General features: G+C 37.6%; 2 protein-coding genes, 1 long non-coding RNA gene and 1 other non-coding gene across 4 annotated transcripts; 2 read left to right on the forward strand and 2 right to left on the reverse strand.

Moving 5' to 3' along the window:
• The first annotated feature begins 6,324 nt into the window (after positions 1–6,324).
• Positions 6,325–12,969, forward strand: LOC133881801 (probable LRR receptor-like serine/threonine-protein kinase At2g16250). Its single transcript, XM_062320834.1, has 4 exons — positions 6,325–8,667; positions 10,191–10,319; positions 11,135–11,160; positions 11,942–12,969. The coding sequence occupies exons 1-4, from the start codon at positions 6,734–6,736 to the stop codon at positions 12,559–12,561; spliced, it is 2,709 nt and encodes a 902-aa protein (XP_062176818.1). The 5' UTR covers positions 6,325–6,733; the 3' UTR covers positions 12,562–12,969.
• Positions 12,970–13,638: 669 nt separating this feature from the next.
• On the reverse strand, positions 13,639–13,710 carry TRNAQ-CUG (transfer RNA glutamine (anticodon CUG)). The gene has a single exon. It is a non-coding gene; the product is annotated as a tRNA-Gln (tRNA).
• A 70-nt stretch (positions 13,711–13,780) lies between these two features.
• On the forward strand, positions 13,781–17,638 carry LOC133882133 (transcription termination factor MTERF2, chloroplastic). Its single transcript, XM_062321242.1, has 6 exons — positions 13,781–14,474; positions 14,730–15,138; positions 15,369–15,584; positions 15,884–15,991; positions 16,300–16,574; positions 16,839–17,638. Exons 1-6 carry the CDS (start codon positions 13,846–13,848, stop codon positions 17,074–17,076), a joined length of 1,875 nt encoding a protein of 624 aa, XP_062177226.1. The 5' UTR covers positions 13,781–13,845; the 3' UTR covers positions 17,077–17,638.
• Positions 17,639–19,905: 2,267 nt separating this feature from the next.
• Positions 19,906–24,984, reverse strand: LOC133882136 (uncharacterized). Its single transcript, XR_009902630.1, has 2 exons — positions 20,682–24,984; positions 19,906–20,552 (listed from the first exon to the last, which is right to left on the reverse strand). It is a non-coding gene; the product is annotated as an uncharacterized LOC133882136 (long non-coding RNA).
• Between the last annotated feature and the right edge of the window lie 22 nt (positions 24,985–25,006).

The raw sequence follows: 25,006 nt of genomic DNA on the forward strand, positions 1-25,006 counted from the left end.
CAATTTTAAAAACAAAAATACACCTTTTTTTTCTTTTTTAATTGAAATTGATTTTTCTATATTAAAATGGGGACTGTCCCCTATCTATCAAATCTCTACTAATAAATATCTATCGTTTTTATGTTCTGTCTCTCAATTTTAAGGTGAAAATTATGGATGTTGATGATACTGAAAAATTCACTTCTAGCTTGGGCTTGTGCCTAGTGGCAACCATTTGGCAATTTGAAATGGGAAGGATCCAAATGCATTTAATACTTCCTCGAGAAACAGGTAGAGCCAGGGACCACACTTCTCAACCATTTACAATCTTTCTTTAATTTTTCGTTTACTTTTTTTTGTTTGAATTCCTGAAAATGAAAGCAAAGCAAGTATTGTCGAAACAACACTTTATTTGTCGAATTAAGATCCCCTTAAATTTTTTGTTCGAATTTGATAGAATTCGGGCAGGTAGTTGTGAGTGAGCATTTATGGGATCCACCTAACCAAATAAAAGTTGGGCTGCCCAACTACTAATCTGGTCAGGTGGATCCCATAAATGCTTACTCACAATTACCTGCTCGAATTCTATCAAATTTGGACAAAAAATTTGAGGGAATCGTGATCCGTATTTGTCTTCTTGAAATGGAAAGAAAGGGAACTCGTCGAGCCAAGTGGATATTTTACCTCTAGCCGCTGTAATTACGTACAGCAGAGATGGTGAGTGGTTGTATTGACTTTAAAGCCATCACCCACCAAATGGAAATGGCAAATCAAGAAAATGTTGTTGGCCCATGCCCCATGTGATGAAAATATTTCAAAGCGTTAGATGATGTTTTTATTTTATTTTATTTTATTTTACATATTCGGTACCTTTCATGCACCGAAACATCTGATGTAGTTGTACAACGTGCTTAAACTCTTGAGCTGAGAACTCAAGCATTTTTTTTTTCTTGACATCGAAAAATGCTACTAGAGAAATACCATTAAGTTGTCTAACAGATTGGAGTGAGACTTTCTTGCCTGAGTATGGAGCCCACTCGAAAGATGCAGAAACTCCCATACTTGAATAGGTAGCCCTCTTGCAAGGGGTGGGGGCAGCGCGGGGCGGGACGGTTTTCCGCCCTTTTGTCCTCCTCCCTGCAGCCCTGTGGGTTGCTTGTTTTGAACCTGTGAACTGCAATTTTTATGAGAAAACCGTGAGGTATGGGTACATTGCAGGGCGGGGGTACGGGTTTGACGAGACGGGTCGGGTTGGGTCCTTCTAAGTGGCATTTATGTAATATAACCAGAAAAAAGGAGGATCATATCGGAGTGAAAAAAATCTAAAAAGTCTGAAGTAATTTAACTAAAAAAAGAGAAAATTGAAAACCTGAAATGGAATCAATAAATTCTCCATTGATGAGCAGCTTGGTGAACTTAATCGTCGGGATCTTCACAAAAGAGTCCAAGCCATCATTGCAACCGCTTCCCATCTGATCTCTCTAAATATTTTTCTCGCAGAGTCCAAAATAGTTGCAATTAGAGCTCCTCCTCCAACTGCAAGGGGAGGCTATGATTCGTGAAGACTCAAAGAGACTAGAGAGCTTAGACAAATGAAGGGAAGACTCATAAGAGGAACGGCTGCGACGCTAGGGTTAAAGGCGGTAGTTTTTTTTTTTTTTTTTTTTACTTCTTTCTTTACGCGAGGCCGGATGGGGCGGATCCCGGCGGATTCCTTATTTTTGGATTCGCATTCGCATAAAAACTAGAAAATCGGTGTTTCACGAGGTGGGTCATTGCAAGGCCTGCTGGTTAGATCAGTTTCTGCAGGTTCTGCACACCCTTACCTCTCGCAACTCTTCTGAAAGTTCCCCTGCCCAAAGAGATCTGTATCCAAATTTAACAAGCTTCATTATAACTTTATGTTAAATCACCACTTGTTCTAAAAGTTTAGGCTTATAAGAAGAGACAAAATTAATCATTTAAGTAATACTTTAACACTCTCCCTTCATGTATGGGCTCAAACACTATTTTAGTAGGTGAAGCGCCCAACACGTGGAATATTTAATTAAAATGAGAGTTGAATTGTTGAGTCATAGTTCGAACTCATGACTATTTGCTTTAATACCATAAAATAAAACATAAGGCTATAGAACTTAAAGGAAAATAATGGAATAATAAAATAGAGTCAAAGAATTTTATATGGTTCGGTTTTTAACATACGTTCATAGATTAAAGCCCTACAACTACATTTTGCTATTATTCAACTTATGCTTTTACAATACAAAATACTCATATTTATAGGATAATTGAGGTAAATAAGTGTGGTAATCAAATACGATTATAGGAGATTACAATTAAATATTTGAAAGCAAATCCCAAAATAAAATATACTCTAACATTCCCATCAAACTCTGACTCGTTGCCATCTCCTTCGACCTCCGCCATCTGCCCACGCCGCCGCATCTTCTGTTCACCGTGCCTTGCCGATCAATCTTTGCACTACCTCCTTGCCATGTGTATATTCATAAAAACACAAAAAAGAAGTAGCAGCTCAAACTCTAAAGAGAGTACAAGTGACCGCATTCGCGAAGAAAAAAAAAAGAAAAAAAAAAAGAAAAAGAAAAAGGTGAAGTTGCCCATATTTTTTGTTTGGCTATTTGGTTGGCCAAGTTAATAATCTATTGTTAACTATGCTGTTGACCCATGCCCATCTTTAGACCTTTGTGGCATGGTTTGAAGACACGTGCCTACTTAAGGAAGGCCCATCTTTGATCATGGTTGCCGACTGCCGCTAGTCACAATCGTTCGCCGCCACCAATTCCAGTAAGTTTTCTTTCAGAATCTTCCGCATTGAGTTTGAAAGGAGATGTTATAGTATGTTGTAGGTTTGATTTCAGAGATTTAATAATAAAATATGATTAATTTGATGATTACCATACTTATCTATTTCAATTCTTCTATAAATATGAGCATTTCGTATTGTAAGATTAAAATGTAGCATTAAGACTTTAATTTGTAAACATAAGTCATAAATCGAACACGAGCAGCTCTTGTTATTGCGCCAGCAACTCAACATGTTTAGTGCTTGAACCGCCTCTAAAGTCCTTGAATGTGCCAAGTCCAGACACATTTTATTGCAAAATATGCAGCTTCTCACTTAGAGTTTGGAAGCATTCACAAAACTCTCATTTCCTTTCATCTATAAGAATCAAAAGCAGCGAAGACCCTCAAATATAATTATTTATCTCTATTTTATATTATTCCACTATTTTCTTTCTAAGTTTCATATCCTTATGTTTTCTTATTTATTTTTTTCACCTGACTTGCTTGTCACTCTTGAAAGCGTAATGGAAGAGAAATATCATTGATATTGACAACCTTCACTGCCAATATTATGATAGTGACAAGTGTCGGACATATATAGTTAATAAATTAAATTCAGGAGACAGGTGGTTGTAAAAATGTCAGAGATTAATCAGGCTTCCATTGATGAGAATGGTCCTTAAAGAATACTTGAAAGGCATTCGTTAACAAGCATTGGCATTCGTTAACAACATTTTAAAGTGGTTTTATTTTTTACTTTTTATTATGTAGTAGTGAAATTTATTATTGAATTTTAGACGACTTAATCTGTATTACTATATATGTTCCTATCATATTAAAAATTAAACACTTGAAAATATATGTAATATTTTTTATTGAGTATTGAGAAAAGAATAAAAAAAATTAAAATACACTGCATTACTCGGTTTTATGTCTCACAAAATGCAGGTCCCAAAAGTAATTGCAAATTGTGTTCTAGAAAAAATAACTCCGTTTGTTAATTGGTTTTGTCAATAATAATAATAAAAATTAATGCTTGGTTGACATTGTCATGCATATCAGCATTGAAAAATAATTATGGAAGAAAAATGAGATATCTAACATTTATTATAAATTGATATGATAGTACATATATAATTTGTTAAATGATTAAAATTATATAGTTGACAAGTCAGGTATTAACTAATTAAATTGACAACTCGGATTTTTTGTTTGATAATTTCTTCAATTATAGATTTAGTTCGTAAAGAATTTGTAGTAAAAGTAAAAATTGTAACACTCCTAAGAGAACACTCCTTTTTTGAAAAATAATGTTGTTGGGGGCACAACAAATTTCCTTAAAACTTATGTGACAGACCATAATTGGTGAAATGGTTAAGCAAAAAATATGACTTGTCAATTTAATTAGTTTAGGGTTGACTTGTCGACCATACACTTTTAATTATTTTACCAATTATAAACTATCAAATCAATTTGTCAAAAAATCGTAATAAAAATTATAGGGAAAAGTATACGTACTCCATTCAAACTACCATTCCATTATCAATGTGCTTTCTAAATTACCAATTGCGTCAATGTCTTCTTCTCTTAAACTACCTAAATTGTCAATATACCCCTTATAGCCAACAAAAATACAAAAATAACCCTTAAAAAGTTTCAATAAGACAAATATATCATTATAAATTCAAAAAAAAAAAAAAAAGTAGAGAAAAATGAAAATCCAAGGGTGTGACTCAAACTGAAAATTATATAAAACAACATCTAAAAAAAAATGAAAAAAATTGAAAATCCTGGGTTTTTATTTTTTTCCAAATAATTTTTAATTTTTTTGTTTGTTATGTTTTTATATAATTTTATAAAGGGTATATTTGTCATTTTAGAGTACATTGACATTGTTTGGTAGTTTAGAAGGAAAATTGACACAATTGGTAATTTAGAGGATACATTGACAAATGTATGATAATTTAAGGGGTATGACTAATTTCTTTTCAAAACTTTATTATTCCAAACATTTTTCTCTCTCATGATGTCAATAAAGAATGCAAGGTAGCGGCCCTTGATTGGGCCTTGCTTTTCATCATGGTGAATGAACATATTTAAGGGACTTATGCATTGCACCTACAATTAAGCAAATCTTAAAATTATTGCATTATGGAACCTAATTGTTTTCAATTAAAGAGATATTGCAAATTCAACTATTAAATGAATGAATAATGATTCCCCCCTTACTCTTTTAATTTTGTGTACAGGTGATGGACATAAATGTTATCTTCATAAATTCAGATCTGCAAACAATTCCCATGTAATCCACTATTAAGCTTGTTTACTTGTAAAGATATTTGATAAATTCATTGGGTCTTGATCCTCGAAAAAATAAATAAAAAATTACCATCATCCTTTTACATTGTTCGGGTATGGCTTGAGTTCTATTTCAATTAGAATTGAACTTGTTGAAATTGAGATACGTCTTTTAATAAGATATAAGGAACACGTGTAGTAATTTGAACGAGTTTAGTTTAATGGGTCAAATTCCAATTATAATGGGTCAGTTTCATCCGTATATTTGTATGGTATACGATGATTTTACATAACAGTAGATGTGGTGAAATTATCTTGTAATTTTGAATTTGATCCTTATAGTGTGTTTATCCAAAACACATAAAAAAAAAAGACTAACTGGATGAAGATTTTAAAATAAAGAAGATTTATATTGAACTATTTTTGTAAGTTAAAGAGATAAATATTTTTATTTCTAAAAATTATATATATATTTTTTAAGCACATTATTATCACATTAATTTTAAAAGATAAAATAATAGCAGGTCAACATAAAGGTAGCAAAAGCTACCATTTCATATTATACCTTTTATAGGGGTCTTAAGAAAAGGGGTTTGACTTAAAAAAAAAAAAGAAAAAAAAGGAAAAAAAAAAAAAAAAGAAGAAGAAAATTAGAAAAGGGGTTTGGCTAGTGAAAAGAAAAACTTTTTGGAAAAAACAAAAGAAGAAAAAGAAAAAAAGAAAGAAAGAAAAAACCTTCATAAATTAATAGTACTATATAGTGAGCAATACTAGCTGTAGTTTTGGACTGAGTATAGCTGGATTAGGCGGGATAAGCGGAGGTCAAACCCCTGTTGGGACACACCCGGCGCCGGACCTGGTTCAGTGTCAGACACTAATCAGAGTCCTTCCCAACCACCGAGCCACCGGTGCAGTCCCTGACTCACCCCTGTTTCGCGCCTGTGGCTCACATAATTTTTGCAGCTCAGGCCACTCTTTGCCTTTTATGGAGTCATAAATTGCCAAGCATGAAGCAGCAATAAGCTAAGCTAAGCTGTGTTGTAGATTAGAGCGAGAGCGTGATAGTTCAAAGCTGTTCTTGGATCTTGACCACGCTTTTATTTTTTTAAAAAACTCTCTAAATTATTATTATTATTTTAATAATTAATAATTAATTAATAATTTTTTTTTTTTTTTTTTTTTCCCATTTTTTAAAAGATTTATCTCTCTCTCTGTTCTCTCCCCCCCCCCCCTCTCTCTCTCTCTCTCTCTCTCTTATTCTTCTCTCTTTTGTCAACTGGAGAAACTGTAGGATTCATAGAGTAGGTAGAGTGAGAAAGAGACAGAAAGAGAGACACTCGCAGAAAGAAATAAAGAGAGAGAGGGGAAAATGGGAGAAGAAGCTAGAGGAGAAAAGTGAAACAGATTTGTCACCATTCAGAAACAGTGTTTCAAGAGCGGAAGTTTGAGGTAAGAGTTTTTGGTTTGCTCTTTTTGAGAGAGAGGGAGAGAAAAATGCATTTTGGTGTATTGGGTTTCTCAGATTGTGATTCTTTGAGTCAAAGATACATACACTTGTTATACATACATATGTGAAACAAAGAGAGAGACAGAGACAGAGAGAGAGAGATATACGGGCATGTTTGGATCTTTGGGTTAGTGCTCATAAGCCATGGGGGATCGGCAAAGCATAGTATTGTTTGGGTTCTTGTTATTGTTGCTGTTCGAGTCCACATTAGAACAGTCGGAGCCACTGAGTTGGCGCACTGACCGAGTTGCTCTGCTCGAACTCAGATCGTCACTAGGGTTGAGAAGCAGGGACTGGCCTCGAAAGGTCGACCCTTGCTCACGCTGGAACGGTGTGAGATGCCTGAATGGTAGAGTCATTGGGTTGAACATTTCTGGGTTTCAAAGAACCAGAATTGGCAGGCAAAACCCTCAGTTCGCTGTCAATGCTTTGGCCAATTTGACGCTTTTGTCGTGGTTTAATGCTTCGAATTTCTTGCTTCCCGGCTCGATTCCCGACTGGTTCGGGTTTCGAATGGGTGCCCTCCAAGTACTTGATCTTCGGTCTTGTTCTGTCGAGGGTGCTCTCCCTTCGAGTCTTGGAAATTTGACCAATTTAACTAGTATGTACCTATCTCATAATAACCTCACTGGGCAAATTCCTGTTAGCTTGGGTCAATTGTTGAGCCTTTCGGTTCTTGATCTTTCGAGGAATTCGCTTAATGGATTGATTCCCTTGTCGTTTATGTCGCTTGGAAATCTTTCAATTCTTGATATGTCTTCAAATAACTTATCGGGGTCGATTCCCCCAGGCATTGGTACCCTAGTGAAGCTTCAATATTTGAACCTTTCGAGCAATAATTTGTCGTCTCCCATACCTGCTCAACTCGGGGACCTTAGTAGCTTGGTTGACCTTGATCTCAGCTTCAATACTTTGTCTGGGTCGTTGCTTGGCGATTTGAGAGGGTTGACGAATTTGCGGAATATGATAATTGGGGACAATTTGCTTGGTGGGTCGTTGCCGGATGATTTTTTTGCTACTCTGACGCAGTTGCAGTCCATAGTTCTGAGACACAATCATTTTACTGGTGTTCTCCCTGGTGGATTGTGGTCATTGCCTGAATTGCGTTTACTTAATGTATCTGGCAATAATTTCTCTGGCATGCTGCACAATTCGAGTTCGAACACGAATGCCATTGCTGCAGTACTTGATATTTCTCAAAATATGTTCTATGGAGGTCTCACGCCTTTGCTTAGAAGATTCGGTTTCATTGATCTGTCTGGAAATTTCTTTGAAGGCAGTGTTCCGGACTATGTGCCTATTAATGCGTCACTTGACAGCAATTGCCTTCAAAATGTGTCCAGTCAAAGGAATCTGACAGAGTGCTCGACATTCTATGCACAGAGGGGTCTGACTTTTGATAATTTTGGAAATTCCACACAACCTCCTGCGGCGGGAAATCCTGGGAAGAGCAATAGAAAGACAATCATATTGGCCGCAGTTTTGGGGGGAATTGGTTTTGTGCTTTTAGTTGTGTTGTTGGTACTGCTGCTGTTATGCACCCGCAAGAGGGGTGCTACAAATCAAAGAGGGGTTGGTGTGGGGCCAGTTCCTGCCGAGGGCGGTGCACCACCTCCTGGATTAGTGATTAACTTTTCCAGTCTGGGAGACGCATTTACATATCAGCAACTGCTTCAAGCCACGGGTGACTTTAGCGAAACAAACCTCATAAAAAATGGCCACTCGGGGAATCTGTTCCGGGGTGTCTTGGAGAATGGGATCACTGTGGTCATCAAAAGGATTGATTTGCGGGTAATTACAAAGGAAACATACCTTCTTGAATTGGATTTCTTTAGTAAGCCATCGCATACACGATTGGTCCCCTTCTTGGGACACTGCCTAGAGAATGAACACGAGAAGTTCCTTGTTTACAAGTTTATGCCAAATGGGGACTTGTCAAATTCCTTGTACAGGAAAAACAATTCAGAGGAAGATGGTTTACAGTCTTTGGATTGGATAACAAGACTGAAAATTGCAATAGGAGCGGCGGAGGGTCTATGTTATCTGCATCATGAGTGTACTCCTCCCCTTGTGCACAGGTATTTCTAGACTCATTTCTTGTTATGTTTCTTTCTTTCCCTTCTGTTATTCTCTTGTTTTTGTCCTTCCTGTTATTGATGTAAGTCAGTTGTTCTGGTGAAATTTTGGACGTATCTAAAGCCACTCCACCTTCATTTGTATAACTAATACTTCATTATTGCCAATTCACCAAATTAACTTTAAGTTCTGACATCAGAATATTATATTTATGTCCGTATGTAAATCTCAAGTAAATTTAACATACCTCTTACATTTTGTTGAAGGCTTGTGTCAATCTAGTGGCATGCTCATTAATGAATGTATCCCAAATATGAATATAAAACTGATGGTGGCTTGAGCATGACTTCATGATAGGTTTATATTCTTAAGAAGCTTTGGGAGTTCAACCATGGCATATGTTAATTGCTGCCCAGAGAGAGCTTACTATATGCTGCAAGATACTAGTTATATGAGTGTCAGTGAAAGTTGAAAGATGGGCAAACCAATAGTGGCTGTGAAGTAGAAGCAAATCTGATGGATTGAGATATTCAACAGAAAATTATGGTTGTTCTAGTTACTTATAATTCTAATTATATAACTGGTGAGCTTCAATAATTTTCTAGGAATTACTTACCAAAAAAAAAAAATAATTTTCTAGGAATTGTAAGAGGTGAGTATAATATCCTTGAGACAGGAAGTCAGATGTTGTGAATGTGACTAACTTAACTGCAGACTGGATATTCAACAAAATCAGAATCAGATTACAGTTGTGGCAGATTATGAACGAAATTTTAAAAATAAAATATGGACTGGAAGAGAATAAATGGAGGAAGCTAGTTTCTCCTTTTATTGATATACTTTATCAAGAAATTCTGGGTCACACACAAGCAAGATGGGAAAGTACAAAGCTGTTAATTGCGTCTGTCTTGTTCAGCAGACACTTATCTAGTAGACTCAAAATATTTTAAACTCGCTCATCTTGTTATCTTGCAATCTTGCCTTGCCAACTTGAAAGATTTGGTTAATGCTACAGCTGATGAATTAGGTGTGATGTTTGGGAATAACTGAGATTGTCAAGAAAAACAGAAGTGTTTGATGATTCCTATTCGAGAGAAGCATTGTTGAGCAACTTAGATAGGAAGCTTGGGAAAGTCAATTCATATAGAGAAAAAAGTTGGAAATGTAACAAGATCCATGTTTCATTGCTTAGGCATACTTAGTTTATAATTACTGACTTTTGTATGTATTGTTTATGTGATGCAAAATCTACTCTGAGAAGTGCTACATTTACCAATTTTTTCCCCCAAAAGTTCATTCCCAAATGATGTGTCAATCATGGATGAGATTTACTATTTTGGAAAATGTGTCACCATCTCATAGGATAGTGACACATCATTTGGGAACCACTTTTGTGAAAAAAAAAATTGGGAAGTAAAGCATTTTCCAAGAAGTTAACAATAGATGAATTTTCCCTAGTTTTACAGTAGGATAGTCTGTGCCTAGTGGTGCAAGTAGTGACATGGCTTTCTTTTGGTTGTTGAAGAGATGTTCAAGCAAGCAGTATACTGCTTGATGATAAATTTGAAGTGCGGCTAGGGAGCTTGAGCGAGGTCTGTGCTCAAGAAGGGGATACTCATCAAAACAGAATTTCCAGATTGCTGCGGTTGCCACAGTAAGTATTCTATTGATAGTTCAATAACTTGATAGTTGATTCATTTTCAGAACTTGGTTACACCTGGATGAACATTTTTTGACAAGTACACCTGGATGAACATTATACTGGATGTGCTCAAATCTGCACCTCCTCCCACTGTATGAATAAAGTGGAGAGGGTGTGGCTGTGGTCTAAAAATCCCTCTGGGTATATGTGCAGCTTATATTTGAAAGAGAAAAAAAAAACATTATATTGAATTTAATATTAGTTTGAATTTCACTCACTTGTTAAGTTTCTAATTATGTTTGACTTTCTCATTCTATTGGCCTCTAATAGGGAATCTGCCTGTAGTTAGTCTTTCCATCCATTATGTGTTGCTTCTTATTGACTTGCTTCCCAAATGTCGCTTTCAAGAGTGTTGTCTTATTTGTGATATTTGATCGTGCCTCATGAGCCTTCTTTCTTCACATATTTTCTTGATGAAGGGTTAATGTTTCAAATGGGGTGTCAATGATGTGTTGCAGAAAAGCCGTGACATGCCTGCTAATGAAATGTATAACTAATTGGCGTTAGCTAAACCTCGAGCAAGACTAGCATTATTGTTATGCTTTTGGAATTAACAATAATTACCAAATAAATTAACTAGTACGTGTTGTTGTTGTTGGCCTTTTCTTTTTCAAGGATAAATGCTGTATTGCATGTTTTAGTGTAACAAATCACCCCCCTCTCTTCTTTTAACTTTTATGAACGTTTTATTTGACTTTTATGAAGATTTTATGATTGATGATGCTTATATGACATTGTCATAATATTTTTCTCTTTTTTATGTGCAGGTCATCATCTGAACAGGGCACTTCTGGTAAGTATATGTTTCGTTATAAAACTTCTTATTGCTTTTCCAAATCAATTTTGTTCCATAGATGCTTGTTTATTTATTTAATTATTATTATTATTATTTCCGGATCTATTTTGAGTAGAAATAGCCATTTGCTTATCTCTTGAATTTGTTTAGCCTTTTATCCAGCTTATGGCTATTTAGCAACCTGTACCATTCAAGCTTTACACTTGCATAGCATAAGTCCTACTCCTTATATATGAGATGATCCTTATTGTCTTTCTCTAAGGGAGATAACCCATGCCCGTGGTAGTCAAAGTTTATCATTCCTGATCATTTCGTAAGTAGTATATCTGTGACAGCATTGGAAGTAAGAGCTTGGATGTCCTTTGGCATTTTGGTGGATTTAAAGAGGGAAAACCTGTCTCGTGATCAAGCGGTAGTTGGTTGTCAAAATGTTTAGGGTTGGGTGGTCAATAACTCAATGCTTGTCTTTTTTGTTTGATTGATGCTGTCGGATTTTTTAAATCGAATGAAGTGATGCTGAATCCTAATTGATTCACGTTGAGTCAATTTTATGACATTTGCTAGCACCAGATAACTTCTTAGCTCATACATTCTTTAATTGTTAGTTTCTGAAGAATGTTATAGTTTCACTGACCTGTTCTGGCCAGACAAATAGAAAGTAGAAATGCTTAAAAGCTTAAAATTACTTACATTTTATGGAGGGGTGTATAATATATAATTTAAAACTTTTCCTGAATTTGAATTCCATTACTGAAATTGCTTTTTTTCAAATGACCAGGTTCACTGACAACAGTATGTTCCTATGACGTTTACTGCTTTGGTAAAGTTTTACTCGAGCTTGTAACCGGTAAACTTGGTATCAGCGCCTCTAGTGATGCCCAAGTTAAGGAATGGCTAGAACATACACTACCATACATTAGTATATACGACAAGGAACTTGTGACAAAAATTGTGGATCCCTCTCTGATCATAGATGAGGATTTATTAGAGGAAGTGTGGGCCATGGCCGTTGTCGCCAGGTCTTGCCTCAATCCAAAGCCTTCAAGGCGTCCCCTCATGAGATACATCCTCAAGGCTTTGGAGAATCCTTTGAAGGTTGTCCGGGATGAAAATTCTGGGTCTGCAAGGCTTAGAACCACCTCTTCTAGAGGGTCTTGGAATGCTGCTCTGTTTGGTAGCTGGCGCCATAGCTCATCTGAAGTAACAATTATTCCAGCAGCCTCCACTTATAGAGCAGAAGGAGCAAGTAGTTTAAAACAGTCGGGAACCACAGGCTCACAAGCAAGTGGCCAAAATGGTGGGGGTGATCATTCATCCTCCTCACGCAGACGGCATTCAAAAGAGATATTCCCTGAACCATCTGGTGTTCAAGATATAGAAAGAACTGATCAAAACTAGCACAGAGGTTGAGTGTTCTTGATTCTTTGTCAATAATACAGCAGGCTTCCCATTTGAGTGCTTGTTTGCCAGTACCCTGCATTCGCCCTTCTTGCTGTTGGAGCTAAAATGGGTTCAAGCCATTTTTTGAACATGAGTTCTTGCAGGGCATCAAAATTCCCTGAAAGGAAACTGAGATACCAAGGTTTCATGAAAATTGTCGTCTTCGGGATGGTGGATTTATTATGTGGATGGGTCAAGATATAAAGAATTTTCGGAAGAAGGGTTCAGGGCCTCAGGGGTGTCACTGATAAATAGGGTTCTTATTTGTTTGACAGCTCGTTCATGGTGGAACAAGCTACCATTTTTAATTGTAATTGATTTTTTTTGTCTCTGGTCATCTTGTGGAATGTAAATTGTAATTGTCAAGGCTGCTTCATTCAAATCAGATTCTTATTTTGGTTCAGATAAAGGAGGACCAAGGGAAGAAAAAAAAAAGAGAGAGATTATACTCATTTTTATATTCTAACGGGTATTCTAATTGAATTAATATGTTTTAATTTGGGGGAAATTGTTATCCCTGGAAGTTAATGGCTGCAGTAAAAACTAGCTAATCGCTTTTTCAGGTCCTCAGATTTGAAATAAAATTTCATTCTGCATTCTTGGTTCTTACAACAAAACCCAACTTGGTTCTATCGAAAAGAAAGAGAGAGAGAGAGAGAGTAACGCAGGATGGACTTGAATACTTAGCGGACAAAGTATGTGAGAATGACATTGCTTTGTTAATCATATTAAAAAATACATTAAAATGACATGTTTTTAAGACATCTCAGTTTAATTGACTAAAGTTGAAAGGAAATTTTTTAACTCAATTTGGAGTAAAATTTTGTTTGAATCCTAAATCTTATTAACTCAAATTAAAAATGCATGTGAAAATTACATATTATATTAATTCTATTAAAAATGCATGAGAATTACACATTTTTAAAACACATGTCAATTTGATATAGACAGAGTTGGAGGAAATTTTTGTATGTATTGAATCCTATAATCTTCTTAACTCAAGCCTGGAAAAATACAAAAAATGAGATTCAGAAAAGGTCCCACCGAGACTTGAACTCGGGTTACTGGATTCAGAGTCCAATGTCCTGACCACTAGACCATGGGACCTTGATGTTATCCTAAGAGACAGATTATTTCATAACGTTAGACTTCTTTGGCTCCAACGACAAGAGGAGCATTATCTTCCCAACTCGCGCCAGTGCCACTCCATTCTGTCTCTCAGTCCATTCCATTGCAAATAACATGCTTTCATGCCCATCCCACTATCACCTCCACCATCCACACCCCTCTCTACTTCTCCTCCGCCCCAACCCCAACTCCACCAACATCTCCTCCTGTCTCCGCAGACACAACTCCAAGTCCACCACCCTTCTCCTCCGCCACCTCTCCCAAGACCCGATTTCCACTCCGCAACACCATGAACACTCTATTCCTGACGAAGAGGAACAAGAAGAAGAAGAAGAAAAGCTCAAGCTTTTACAGCTCTCTCTCGCAACCAAACGCACCCCACAATTCCCGGGCTCCATCTACGCCCAGTCCCCGAGCGACCCAGATGTCCACACCTCTCTGCCCCCTCTACGAACCCTGGTCCAAGGCAAACCTAACGACGAAGAAGAAGACGAGGAGAAGATTATAATGCGTGCGCTCGAGATTCGGCGCAAGGTCACCGCCGAGATTTTCAAGGAGGCCATGCGAAAGGGCAAGTTTGGAATCACTTACACCACCAATTTGACGAACAGGTTGGGGCCTTTCATTGACTATGTTATGGTTGAGGCCGCCGCCATGAAGCGCTTGCCTGAGTTCTCTGAGTCCACGTTTAATTTCAGGGCCAAGACCGTGATTCAGGACTCGAATGTAGTGCCACTTATAAGGTAAAAAGACAAAGGCTAGTTTAGTGACGTTTTCTTGTTTGTGTGATCTAGTATATTTGATGTTATTTGTAGTGTTGTAGCGTAAAGTTGTTGAATTTATGATGATTTATGAATGGGTTTTTTTTTTGTTTGTTTGTGAAACCCAATTGATTTGATTTGATACCAAGTTGTTATTTGTTTCTGTTTTTGAATTTAGTGGTTCGAAGAGGAAAATGGGGTTATTATGTTAAATTGTGCTTCCTGAATTGTGTATAGGTGGTTGAAACATAATTCAGTGTCGTATCCGAAAATTGGGAAGCTGATTTGCATGTCAAGGGGGAAAATTGAATCAATAAGACGTGTTGTTGAGTGGTTGAAGTGGATTCGTGTGAAGGGGGAGTTTCTTGGGGTTGCTCTCACAAAAGCCGGAGAGAATATTTTGGAGCGCAACAATGAAGAGTTGGATGAAATCGTCGAGTATCTAGAGTGCAATGGAGTTAGGAGGGATTGGATTGGTTATGTCGTGAGCCGGTGTCCCCCTTTGTTGTCTTACAGCATGGAGGAAGTGAGAGCTCGTGTGCAGTTCTACTTGGATATGGGTATGAATGAGAAGGATTTCGGAACAATGGTCTTCGATTATCCGAGGGTACTTGGCCAGTTTACTATGGAAGAGATGAACCAAAAGGTATCTGATTCCCTGTGCGCTCTTCCATAATTTTGGAGTCTCATAGGATCCAATTTTTTTATTATGTAGTTTACAGAACAAAAGCAATTGAAACTTGGTGCGAAAGTAATTTTTAAGAATTCATTCATCTTATCCTGATTGTGTGCGTTGATTTCACTTCAATATGATGTGTTCTTAATCACTAACCAATTTGCATAGACATTAAGTGAGATGCTGCTCATGTTCACCAGGTTACTTATTTAAAAGAATTTGGCCTTTGTACTGAGGAAGTTGGCAAATTGCTAGCGTTTAAACCACATTTGATGGGCTGTAGCATTGAGGAGACATGGAAGCCTCTTGTTAAGTATCTGTACTACCTTGGGATTTCCCGAGATGGAATGAAGAGAATGCTTATCGTTAAACCAATCATCTTCTGTGTTGATTTGGAGACAACCATTGTGCCAAAGGTATTCCCTTACTGGTTATATTATGTATGTACTTGGACATTGTTGTAAATCCAATATTATTACAGAGATTGAATTCTTCAAGCTAGTTGAATTCTTTTGTTTGGAATTCTTCTTGCTAATGTTCGTCTTAGCCCTCAAGTTCTCTCCCTTGGTTTCAATTTCCCATAATGATTCTTGAATTACATGTAGAATGAATTCTTTGAACATGAACAAGATGTATGTTGTATAAAATGTATGCTATTTTTATTGTTATGCTTCATGATAACAGTACTAATATTCATTCTTCTTTCATTGCAAAGGTACGATTTTTTCAGGACATAGGTGTTCGAGAGGATGCCGTTGGCAACATGCTTGTAAAGTTTCCTTCATTACTAACATACAGCCTCTACAGGAAGATCCGGCCAGTGGTTTGTTCCTTTCTTACATCTCTTCCCCTTCCACCACCACCACCACCCCCACCTCCCCACCCCCATTCAAAAAGAAAAAAGACAAATGTATATACTATTTTGTGGGGCATTTCTATTTGGCAAAAAGCAGTTAAAAAGATTAGGGACATCTCCTGACTTGCACTAGTAATGCTTATATTAAAATGTTTGTTTCTGCTGTCTTATAATTTGTTCGTTGGCATAACATTTTAGGCGCAAATTTTTTGGTCCAGCAGAATTGCATCTAATATTCACCTGTAGTGATAAACTGAAATCAGAGTATAATACAGGTCATATTCTTGATGACCAAAGCTGGAGTCAGTGAGAAGGATATTGGGAAGGTTATAGCTTTGGGACCAGAGCTCTTAGGATGCAGCATAGTGAAAAAGCTCGAGTTTAATGTGAAATATTTTCTGTCACTTGGCATACGTGTTCAACAACTGGGTGAGATGATTGCTGATTTTCCCATGCTGCTCCGATACAATCCAGATATCCTCCGTCCAAAGTATCGTTACTTGCGGAGAACTATGGTCCGCCCTCTGCAAGATCTCATCGAGTTTCCCAGGTGAACAGCATCAAAGAGAGTTGTGTTGACCTTAAGTTGATTTTAGAATCTTATCTATGTTTCTTCATTCTGTTGCTTAAAATTAGTTGGATGATCAATCCTGGTCATCAGTAAGTGGCTTTTTCCACGAGTCAAATGAAGAGCAGGGTCTCACAAAGAGGCTGTTATATTTTGAAAATTCAGAAAATATCCTGTTAGTAGTGTCTATCTCTCGTGTCCTTTGTACTTAGCTTTTGACACCGTCCATGATGAACTTGCCTGCAGGTTTTTCAGCTATTCTCTTGATGGCCGAATAATTCCAAGGCATAAGGTTTTGGTGGAGAGGCAGATCAATTTAAAGCTGCGCTACATGTTGGCAAGCACTGATGAAGAGTTTGAGAAGAAGGTTGATGCTATGGTGGAAAGGCGTCGAAGATTTGAAGCTGGTCTCGTAGATGACGACAGTCTCTCTGATTCCCTGGCAACTGAGGGCCCTGACCTTTCTGGAAGTGGGGCAATATAGTAAGTTCTGAAACTCGGGTCTTTCTTGCGTTTCAAGGTCAAAACCAGCATAGGGTTTAGGAACCCAGAACAGCAGGCCTTCAAAGGATGGAGAACGACATTGGTTCTGCGATCAAAAGCAGCATTCTTCGAGGTTATGGATTTAAAATGTCAGGTGTTTCTGGAAGATAGACGACAAGCATTTCGAGAATGGAAATGACATGAGAATAGGAGCAAAATGACATTATATGGTGGGAAAGACATTCGTTTCTGAAATCAGAAACAAGAAGCATCTTGGAAAGGGAAAACAACATCCTGCCAATGATCAGCATTTTCTGATACCCCGAACCGGACATGGGTTTGTTCTGCCTATCAGCACTGATGCCAGGAGGTTCAAGGTCCACCACAGCTTGTGTTACCTGTGATATTGGCAGCAACGTGGTTCTGCACGAATCGCCATTGGCATTTCCTTTTTGTTAGAAAAGAACGAAAGAAACATAATTGTACTACCATCCATAGTTGTTCTATGATGTTTATATCGGTATTAGATCCCCTCAGATTTTAAAAAATCTGAATTTCTCAAATTTCGAAATCCTGGCTGTTGGTTGCATCCGAAGGCCACGATTTGGCTGGTTAACCCAACCTGGTTCGGGTTAACCAGCTTTTAAAAAAAACAGAAAAAAAAAAAATTCAAAACGACAACATTGTTTCTCCTCCAAATTTTCATTTCCCCCCACCTTTCTCTCTCCCCCAAATTCTTTCCCTTCCCCCTCTCCCACCAAGCAGCGCTGGCCGCTATCATGCCGATCTCTCTCAACCTCACGCGGTTTGGTTGCCTCCGCCCACTGAACAACGCATCTTCCTCTCTTCAGCTACACTTTGTGTGTCCTATGAGCCTCACAACCATGAAGGTGGGCAACTGCAAGCAAAGCAACCCCCATGAACAAACCCTTTTTTTTTTTTTTGCTTGAATTTGGTATATTCATTTTCCTTATACATATAAAGGTGAAAATTTTCTCCGGGTTTTGTTTTCTTTGTTGTAGTGGAAGCTTTGATAACCATAAAAATAGCTCTGAGTAATCCACATGGAGTGTTGAACAACTGGGATGAAGACTCTGTGGATCCTTGTAGCTGGGCCATGATCACCTGCTCATCTGAAAACCTTGTCGTTGGCCTGTGAGTTCGTACTCTTCAATGGTTTGGTTCTATTATTAACTCAATGGATATGATTACACAGAAATAAACTCCATTTTCGTTTCTGGGTTCTGCAGGGGAGCTCCAAGCCAATCTCTTTCTGCCTCTCTATCTGGGGCCGTGGGAAATCTCACAAATCCTCGACAAGTGTAAGAAAAACTGAGCGTATTTGGCTTTCCACACCCCTTTTTCCTTTAATTTTTGCTTGGTTGACAAGAAATGGAAAAAGGACATTCTTTGTCTCAATTTAATGTTACCAGCACATTTTGGACTCTGGTTTCTATGTTTGTGTCTTTGTGAATTTAAAAATTGCTGCAAAACAACAATATCTTTGGCAAAATTCCACCGGAACTCGGCGCGCTTCCAAGACTTCTGACGTTGGATCTCTCTTAACAACTGAATATCCGGTGTCATTCTGGGGTCTCTGGACCAGTTGAATAGTCTCCAATACCTGTGAGTATGCTATTTTAATGTCTGTTCTTGTTATCCCATGTTTGGTTGCCAAGAAACTGCAGGAAAAGAACACAAAGCACAATCTAATTCTGATGTCTTCTTTTGCCCTTGTTAAAAACAAATTTTTAAACTCAGATCCACTTAGCCATACTTTCGTAATAGAATTATTAGGTGAAAAATGTAGTGATAGTAGTAGGTATTGAATATTATATATATTATTTGAATATGCAGTGAATCTCTGGTGACGCAGTCGGTTAATAGGCATGAGATCTACTCGGTTAAGACGATTAGCATGTCATATATAGCCTAAAATAAGTGATTGTGTTTGTGTGGTGATGATTGAAGAAACATGGGCATGTTTTGTTGTCTTTTATGTCTAGATATTTCACATTTTCACTTTCAGGTTGAATCAGTCGTTCAAAGGGAACATAAGGAAGATTTATGAGCCAACCGACCTGTTGTGCACCCTTTTTCTTTTAGTGCACAGAATAGTTAAAAAACCACGTCTTTGTGGTTGGATTTTATATTGCTCACTAGCCTCACTTCAACCTACCATATATGTGTCATTTTTTTGATCTCAATGATATGTCTTTAGACATGAGTATTTCCATTAAAGAGTTAATTTTCTCGGGTATTTCTGAACCATGCCATCTTTCTTGTTCGACAATAACTGAAGGACAAAGTAGTATTTGTTTATTAATTTCCAAATATTGGACTTGCAAGCATGTGTAGACCAACTGGATGTGTATGATGTCCTTTGATGGATTCTTCTGCCTTGCATCAGTTGCATGGCAGTGATAGTAGATACAACTTTTCTTTTGAAGCCTTTTTTTTTTCTTTTTGTAAAATGTACTCATGATCAGATCTAAATGTTTCTTCTCCAGGGGCTCGTCAGTTGGACGTGTCAATGCAATGCAGCTAGCATGCAGCGAACTGAAGATGAGTTGCCATGAAAAGACTGAAAATGGTTTACTTCTCTTGTATATTTTGTACTTCTGTTCTAATGTGTTCGTCGTGTTCGCTTTCAATATATGTTTTCTGTGAGATGGTCGACATATTTTACGCAGAACTGCTCCTTATTATTCTTGTGCATACAATCAAAAACAGTTTCAAATTGAGATGATCGTGTTCCATCTTTCGGAACCTTTGGATTTGAGCAAAGACAAACTTGTATGAGAGAGAGAGAGAGCAATGGCTCATGAAATTGTCTAATAATTACAGCTTTTATAATAGGTAATCGTCGAAAAGCTTATAAAAGAGAGAGCCAATAGATACAATAATATCTCCTCTGGCTATTGCTAACAGTTGTACGAGTTTCTCCAGTCATCCATCCCTATCATTAATCACCTTAACTTACAAAAAGATAGTTATAGTGCTGATAAAAAGTGATCCTTTGTGAAACTATCAATTTATGTGAGAGAAACTTAACAAAAAAAAGCAATATACCAGTAAAACAAAACCGCTCTTCACTGTCAAGCATCGACATATTCCTGGTCCTGGAATAGTTCTTATACTTCACACAAAAGCTTGGAACCAATGACAAATTCCTCATTACCAAGGGGCATTAGCCAGTTCTTCAAACATAAGCTCAAGCCTCTCAGCAGTGGGATCCAGATTCTCAATCTCGGCATCAAGGCTATTCATTCTCTCTTTTATTTCCAAAAGCTTCTCCTCTTCTGCATGATCTCGTTCAAGCCTAGCTTCTTTATACCTCTTTGATTTCAGTGAAATATTCACAAGCTATTGGCCCGAGATCAGTACCACAGACCATCCGGCTATCCATAGTATTTTCTTGAGAAGGAGGCTCCAAACCGTCATTTACCGACTCTTCACAAGCATTGGTTTTCGTATCTGATTCACACAATTGAAACAAATAGCAAGGGAATTGAAGAAAGTAGAGCACTTTGTAGCCATTTAAAGATGATCAAGGAGAGAGAAAAACCAAAAAAAAAAAGGAATTGTGAACTGCAAAAAACTTACTGCCAATTCATTTGTTTCATGCAAGTATCCAATTTTAAGAGGGTAAAAGCACCATCCACTTCATCTGAACTACTAGATCTCACAATGTATACCTAAAATGGGTCAGGTAAAAATTACACATATAATAGCATTGACAAGTAACTGCTGCAAGCAGCATCATAAATTATATCCTTTTAAGCAACATGCATTGGAAAGAGAAAAGAAGTGGATGAGGCCTTTAGGAGAGTTATTTGTTAAGGAAAAAAATTACAAAATAATTGATTAAGCCAACTCTTTGGTCCATTTCAGTTTCTGCAGAATGGTTGTCCTTCACTTTAAAAATAAATTGGGTACTTTGATGAAATAATCAACACCAAGCAATGTAAATAGTATTTATTATAAGCACTCAAGGAGTTTGGGCTCAAGGTAAGCTATAAGCAACAACAAGAAGGTTCAAATGACCACCTTAAACTTGGAAGGCTTGACTAAATGGAAAATCACGATATCTCCCACCAGTAACTTGTGAGTGATAGAAAACCCTCTCCATCCAGCACTTAGTCCCACCTTTACCCAAAGATATTTGAGCCATGCTACACATGCACACCTCATCCCCCCCTCATCCTCCCTTTGTAATAAAAGGAAAAGAGGGGTGCTACACATGCACCCCTCATCCTCCTCTCATCCTCCCTTTTCATTAAATAAATTGGTTTTAATGAAAAGGGGGGTATGAAGGGGGGATGAAGGGATGTTTTTTAGCATTTCTCAAAGGAAAAAGTTGTCTTTGATGTGACATCAGAGACAACTTTTTCCTTAAAATCAATTTTTTTAAGGAAAAGGGGGAGACAAAGGGGGGATGAGGGGTGCATTTCTAGCATTTCTCAAGATATTTTGTTTCAAAATTCTTCCCCACCTTCATCTTCCAAAACAATTTTGGTATCATGCTTAGGCAAATGTGCATCACAAAAGTGCTTGGGGAGACCCTGTTTTCAAGAACTGCATCACAGAATTGCATCAAGAACTGCAGCAGTTTCTCCTACGGTTACTGATTGAGGCTTTCCCCCCACGAGAGTAAATGGGGCAGAAATAGCAATAGGACCCTCATCCCCATAATCAATAAAACTGATTTCTCCTTTGTCTCCAATGGTAGAGAATTCCTCATCCCACTTATCACCAAAGGAATCCATCACTAAGCCAAATGAAAACACTATGAACTTCAATGCTACTCAGAAATTCCCAAGAAAGAAAACAACTACATAAAAAAGAAAACGTACACAGATTGCTACTAAAAATAATGAAACTTCAAAAAAGTTAAATAAAATAAACACCCAATCATTGAAGCTACATAGGCAACAAATGAAAAAAATCATACTTGAGAAACATCAAAACTAACAAAGGCAAAATGCAGGGTCAGGTTAAGAGAACCGTGAAGGAGAAACGGTGAAATTTAAGCTTAAGATGAAAGAGAGAAAACCCATCTTCGATCAAAGCTCAGTCTAAACCTATAAAGCAAGAAAGAAACAAACCACAATGCAGATTAAAAATTATTTGCAACTTTCTATATATCCCCCCCAAAAAAAAACTTGCTGAACCCAAAAAAATAAGAAAGAATCAAAAGAAAAACATACCGTTGGTGTCATGGTGGGTGGGTGGGCGGGGGTGATCAAACCGCGTGAGGTTGACGGAGATCAGCCGGATGGTGGGATTGCTTGTGGTGGACGGAGGCATTGGATGGCGGTGGCTACATTGCTTGGTGGTGGCCGGCACTGCTTGGCGGGAGGGAAAGAACTTGGGGGAGAGAGAAAGGTGGGAGGAAATGAAAATTTGGAGAGAGAAACAGGCTGTTACCGTTATGATTTTTCTTTTAAAGCTGGTTAACCCGACTTGAAATCGTGGCCTTTGGATGCAACCAATTGCCACAATTTTGAAAATCTCAAATTGTTTAAAATCTGAGGGGATCTGAATCCTATTAGTAGAGTGCCTTTGTATAGAATTGAGTACCCTATCTAGTATAGTAGTATCTTCTATTCTTCTTCTTTAAAGCCACTAATAAGCAACGCCATTTTGATCAGTACTCTAAACTCAGGTCATTTTTCATCAAATTTCAAATGCAAAGTCCCATGTCAGTCCATCAAACCACTCATCAGCAAGGTAATTTTCTGATTAGTGAAGTAGTATCTAGTATAGAATTGAATTGAGTAGCCTATCTAGTATAGAAGTATCTTCTATTCTTCTCCTTTAAAACCACTCATCAACGCCATTTTGATCAGTACTCTGAACTGGGGCCATTTTTCATCAAATTTTCTTCATATTTCAAATGCAAAGTCTCATGTCAGTCCATCTAACCACTCATCAGCAAGGTAATTTTCTGATTAATGAAGCATTTCTTTTAGTCATTTATTTGTTTTATTATACATTAACGTACGTGGTCAAAAATAGCAAAGGAATCAAATTGAAACTGATTTCATTGCCATTTTTCGACAAATTATTATCAACTACACCAACTTGCTTACTTTCATTTTTAACCTCTATTAACTTTAATGTGAAGGACACAAACACTCTTTATTATTCCTTCAAACTTAAGTTTTCTCCCCGACCAGTTCTTGAGCTCTTCAAAGTTTTGCACTAACAATGGTAATGGAGTCTCTTCTTCCCCTTGATGATGACCAATAAATGGTTATTCGGTTTCCCGTCCCACTCTGCAGCCTCTTCCCCACCCTGACATACCAAAACATGTTTATTCGGTTTCTCGTCCCACTCCCTAACCGGATCACAACCACATTGACACTCTTACCATGATTTTGCTTTTAATCTTCTTGGTATCAATGGTGTTGTACATCACAAAACTTATTAACCGATGTATACAGAATTGTGGCAATGAAATTGGCTAGTAGGTGGAAATGATGCAACCAGGTGGCAGTGAAATTGATCATCACGTGGAAATGATGCAACCAGGAGACAATTTGGAGAACTCAGGTGAATCTGTAGCCCCTTTGTTGATCATCACCTATAGTGATGATATTCCTCTTCTGTTCGACCAGAACGGGTGCGTTATATGCCTCAACCAATTTGCTGAGTTGGAGCAAATTGTTATGGTGTCCGCTTGCAGCCATGCATTCCACTTCGAGTGCATAGAAGCTTACTTGGTTGAAGGGCCGTTGGCGTGCCTCCTTTGCCGAACGCCAATCATCCCAGATATTTTGTTTTTTGTTTTTTGAAGTTTAAATTTTGACAGACGTACGGGTATCAATATGCCTCGAGCAATTTGAAAAATACTCATTTCTCAAAGGTTACAAATTGATAACCGTACATCGCCCCAAAATTTAAACTTCAAAAAACAAAAACTAAATATCTGGGATGATTGACGTTTGGCAAAGAGGGCACCCAAGCGACCTTTTAACCAAGTAAGCTTCCATGCACTCGGAGTGGAATGCATGACTGCAAGCGGACACCACAACAATTTGCTCCGACTCAGCAAATTGGTTGAGGCATATAATGCACCCGTTCCGGTCGAACGGAAGAAGAATATCATCATTGTAGGTGATAATCAACAGCGGGTCTGCAGACTCACCCGGATTCTCCAAATTGTCTCATGGTTGCATGATTTCCATGTGCTGATCAATTTCACTGCCACCTGGTTGCATCATTTCCACCTGCTAGCTAATTTCACTGCCACCACCATAATTCTGAATTCATCGGGTAATAAGTTTTGTGATGTACAACACCATTAATACCAAGAAGATTAAAAGCATAATCATGGTAAGGGTGTCGATGTTGTTGTGATCTGGTTAGGGAGTGAGATGAGAAATCGAATAAACATGTTTTGATATGTCAGGGTGAGGGAGAGGTTGCAGAGTGGGATGAAAAATTGAATAAGCATTTATTGGTTCATCATCATGGGGAAGAAGAGATTGCATTGCCATTGTTAGTACAGAACTTTGAAGAGCTCAAGAACTGGTCGGGGAGAAAACTTAAGTTTGAAGGAATAATAAAGAGTGTTTGTGCCCATCACATTAAAGTTAATAGAGGTTAAAAATGAAAGTAAGCAAGTTGGTGTAGTTGATAATAATTTGTCGAAAAATGGCAATGAAATCAGTTTCAATTTGATTCCTTTGCTATTTTTGACCACGTACGTTAATGTATAATAAAACAAATAAATGACTAAAAGAAATGCTTCATTAATCAGAAAATTACCTTGCTGATGAGTGGTTAGATGGACTGACATGAGACTTTGCATTTGAAATATGAAGAAAATTTGATGAAAAATGGCCCCAGTTCAGAGTACTGATCAAAATGGCGTTGATGAGTGGTTTTAAAGGAGAAGAATAGAAGATACTTCTATACTAGAT

The sequence above is a fragment of the Alnus glutinosa genome, chromosome 11 (assembly GCF_958979055.1).
Source record: "Alnus glutinosa chromosome 11, dhAlnGlut1.1, whole genome shotgun sequence".
Lineage (NCBI taxonomy): Eukaryota > Viridiplantae > Streptophyta > Magnoliopsida > Fagales > Betulaceae > Alnus > Alnus glutinosa.

Bases quoted from the DNA above. Each gene is read 5' to 3' on its own strand.
- LOC133882133 (XM_062321242.1), top strand. From the start codon at position 13,846: ATGCTTTCATGCCCATCCCACTATCACCTCCACCATCCACACCCCTCT. The intron at 14,475-14,729 runs GTAAAAAGACAA...AATTGTGTATAG, and splicing joins AATGTAGTGCCACTTATAAG to GTGGTTGAAACATAATTCAG. The intron at 15,585-15,883 runs GTATTCCCTTAC...TTCATTGCAAAG, and splicing joins AGACAACCATTGTGCCAAAG to GTACGATTTTTTCAGGACAT.
- LOC133881801 (XM_062320834.1), top strand. From the start codon at position 6,734: ATGGGGGATCGGCAAAGCATAGTATTGTTTGGGTTCTTGTTATTGTTG. The intron at 8,668-10,190 runs GTATTTCTAGAC...TGGTTGTTGAAG, and splicing joins ACTCCTCCCCTTGTGCACAG to AGATGTTCAAGCAAGCAGTA. The intron at 11,161-11,941 runs GTAAGTATATGT...TCAAATGACCAG, and splicing joins ATCTGAACAGGGCACTTCTG to GTTCACTGACAACAGTATGT.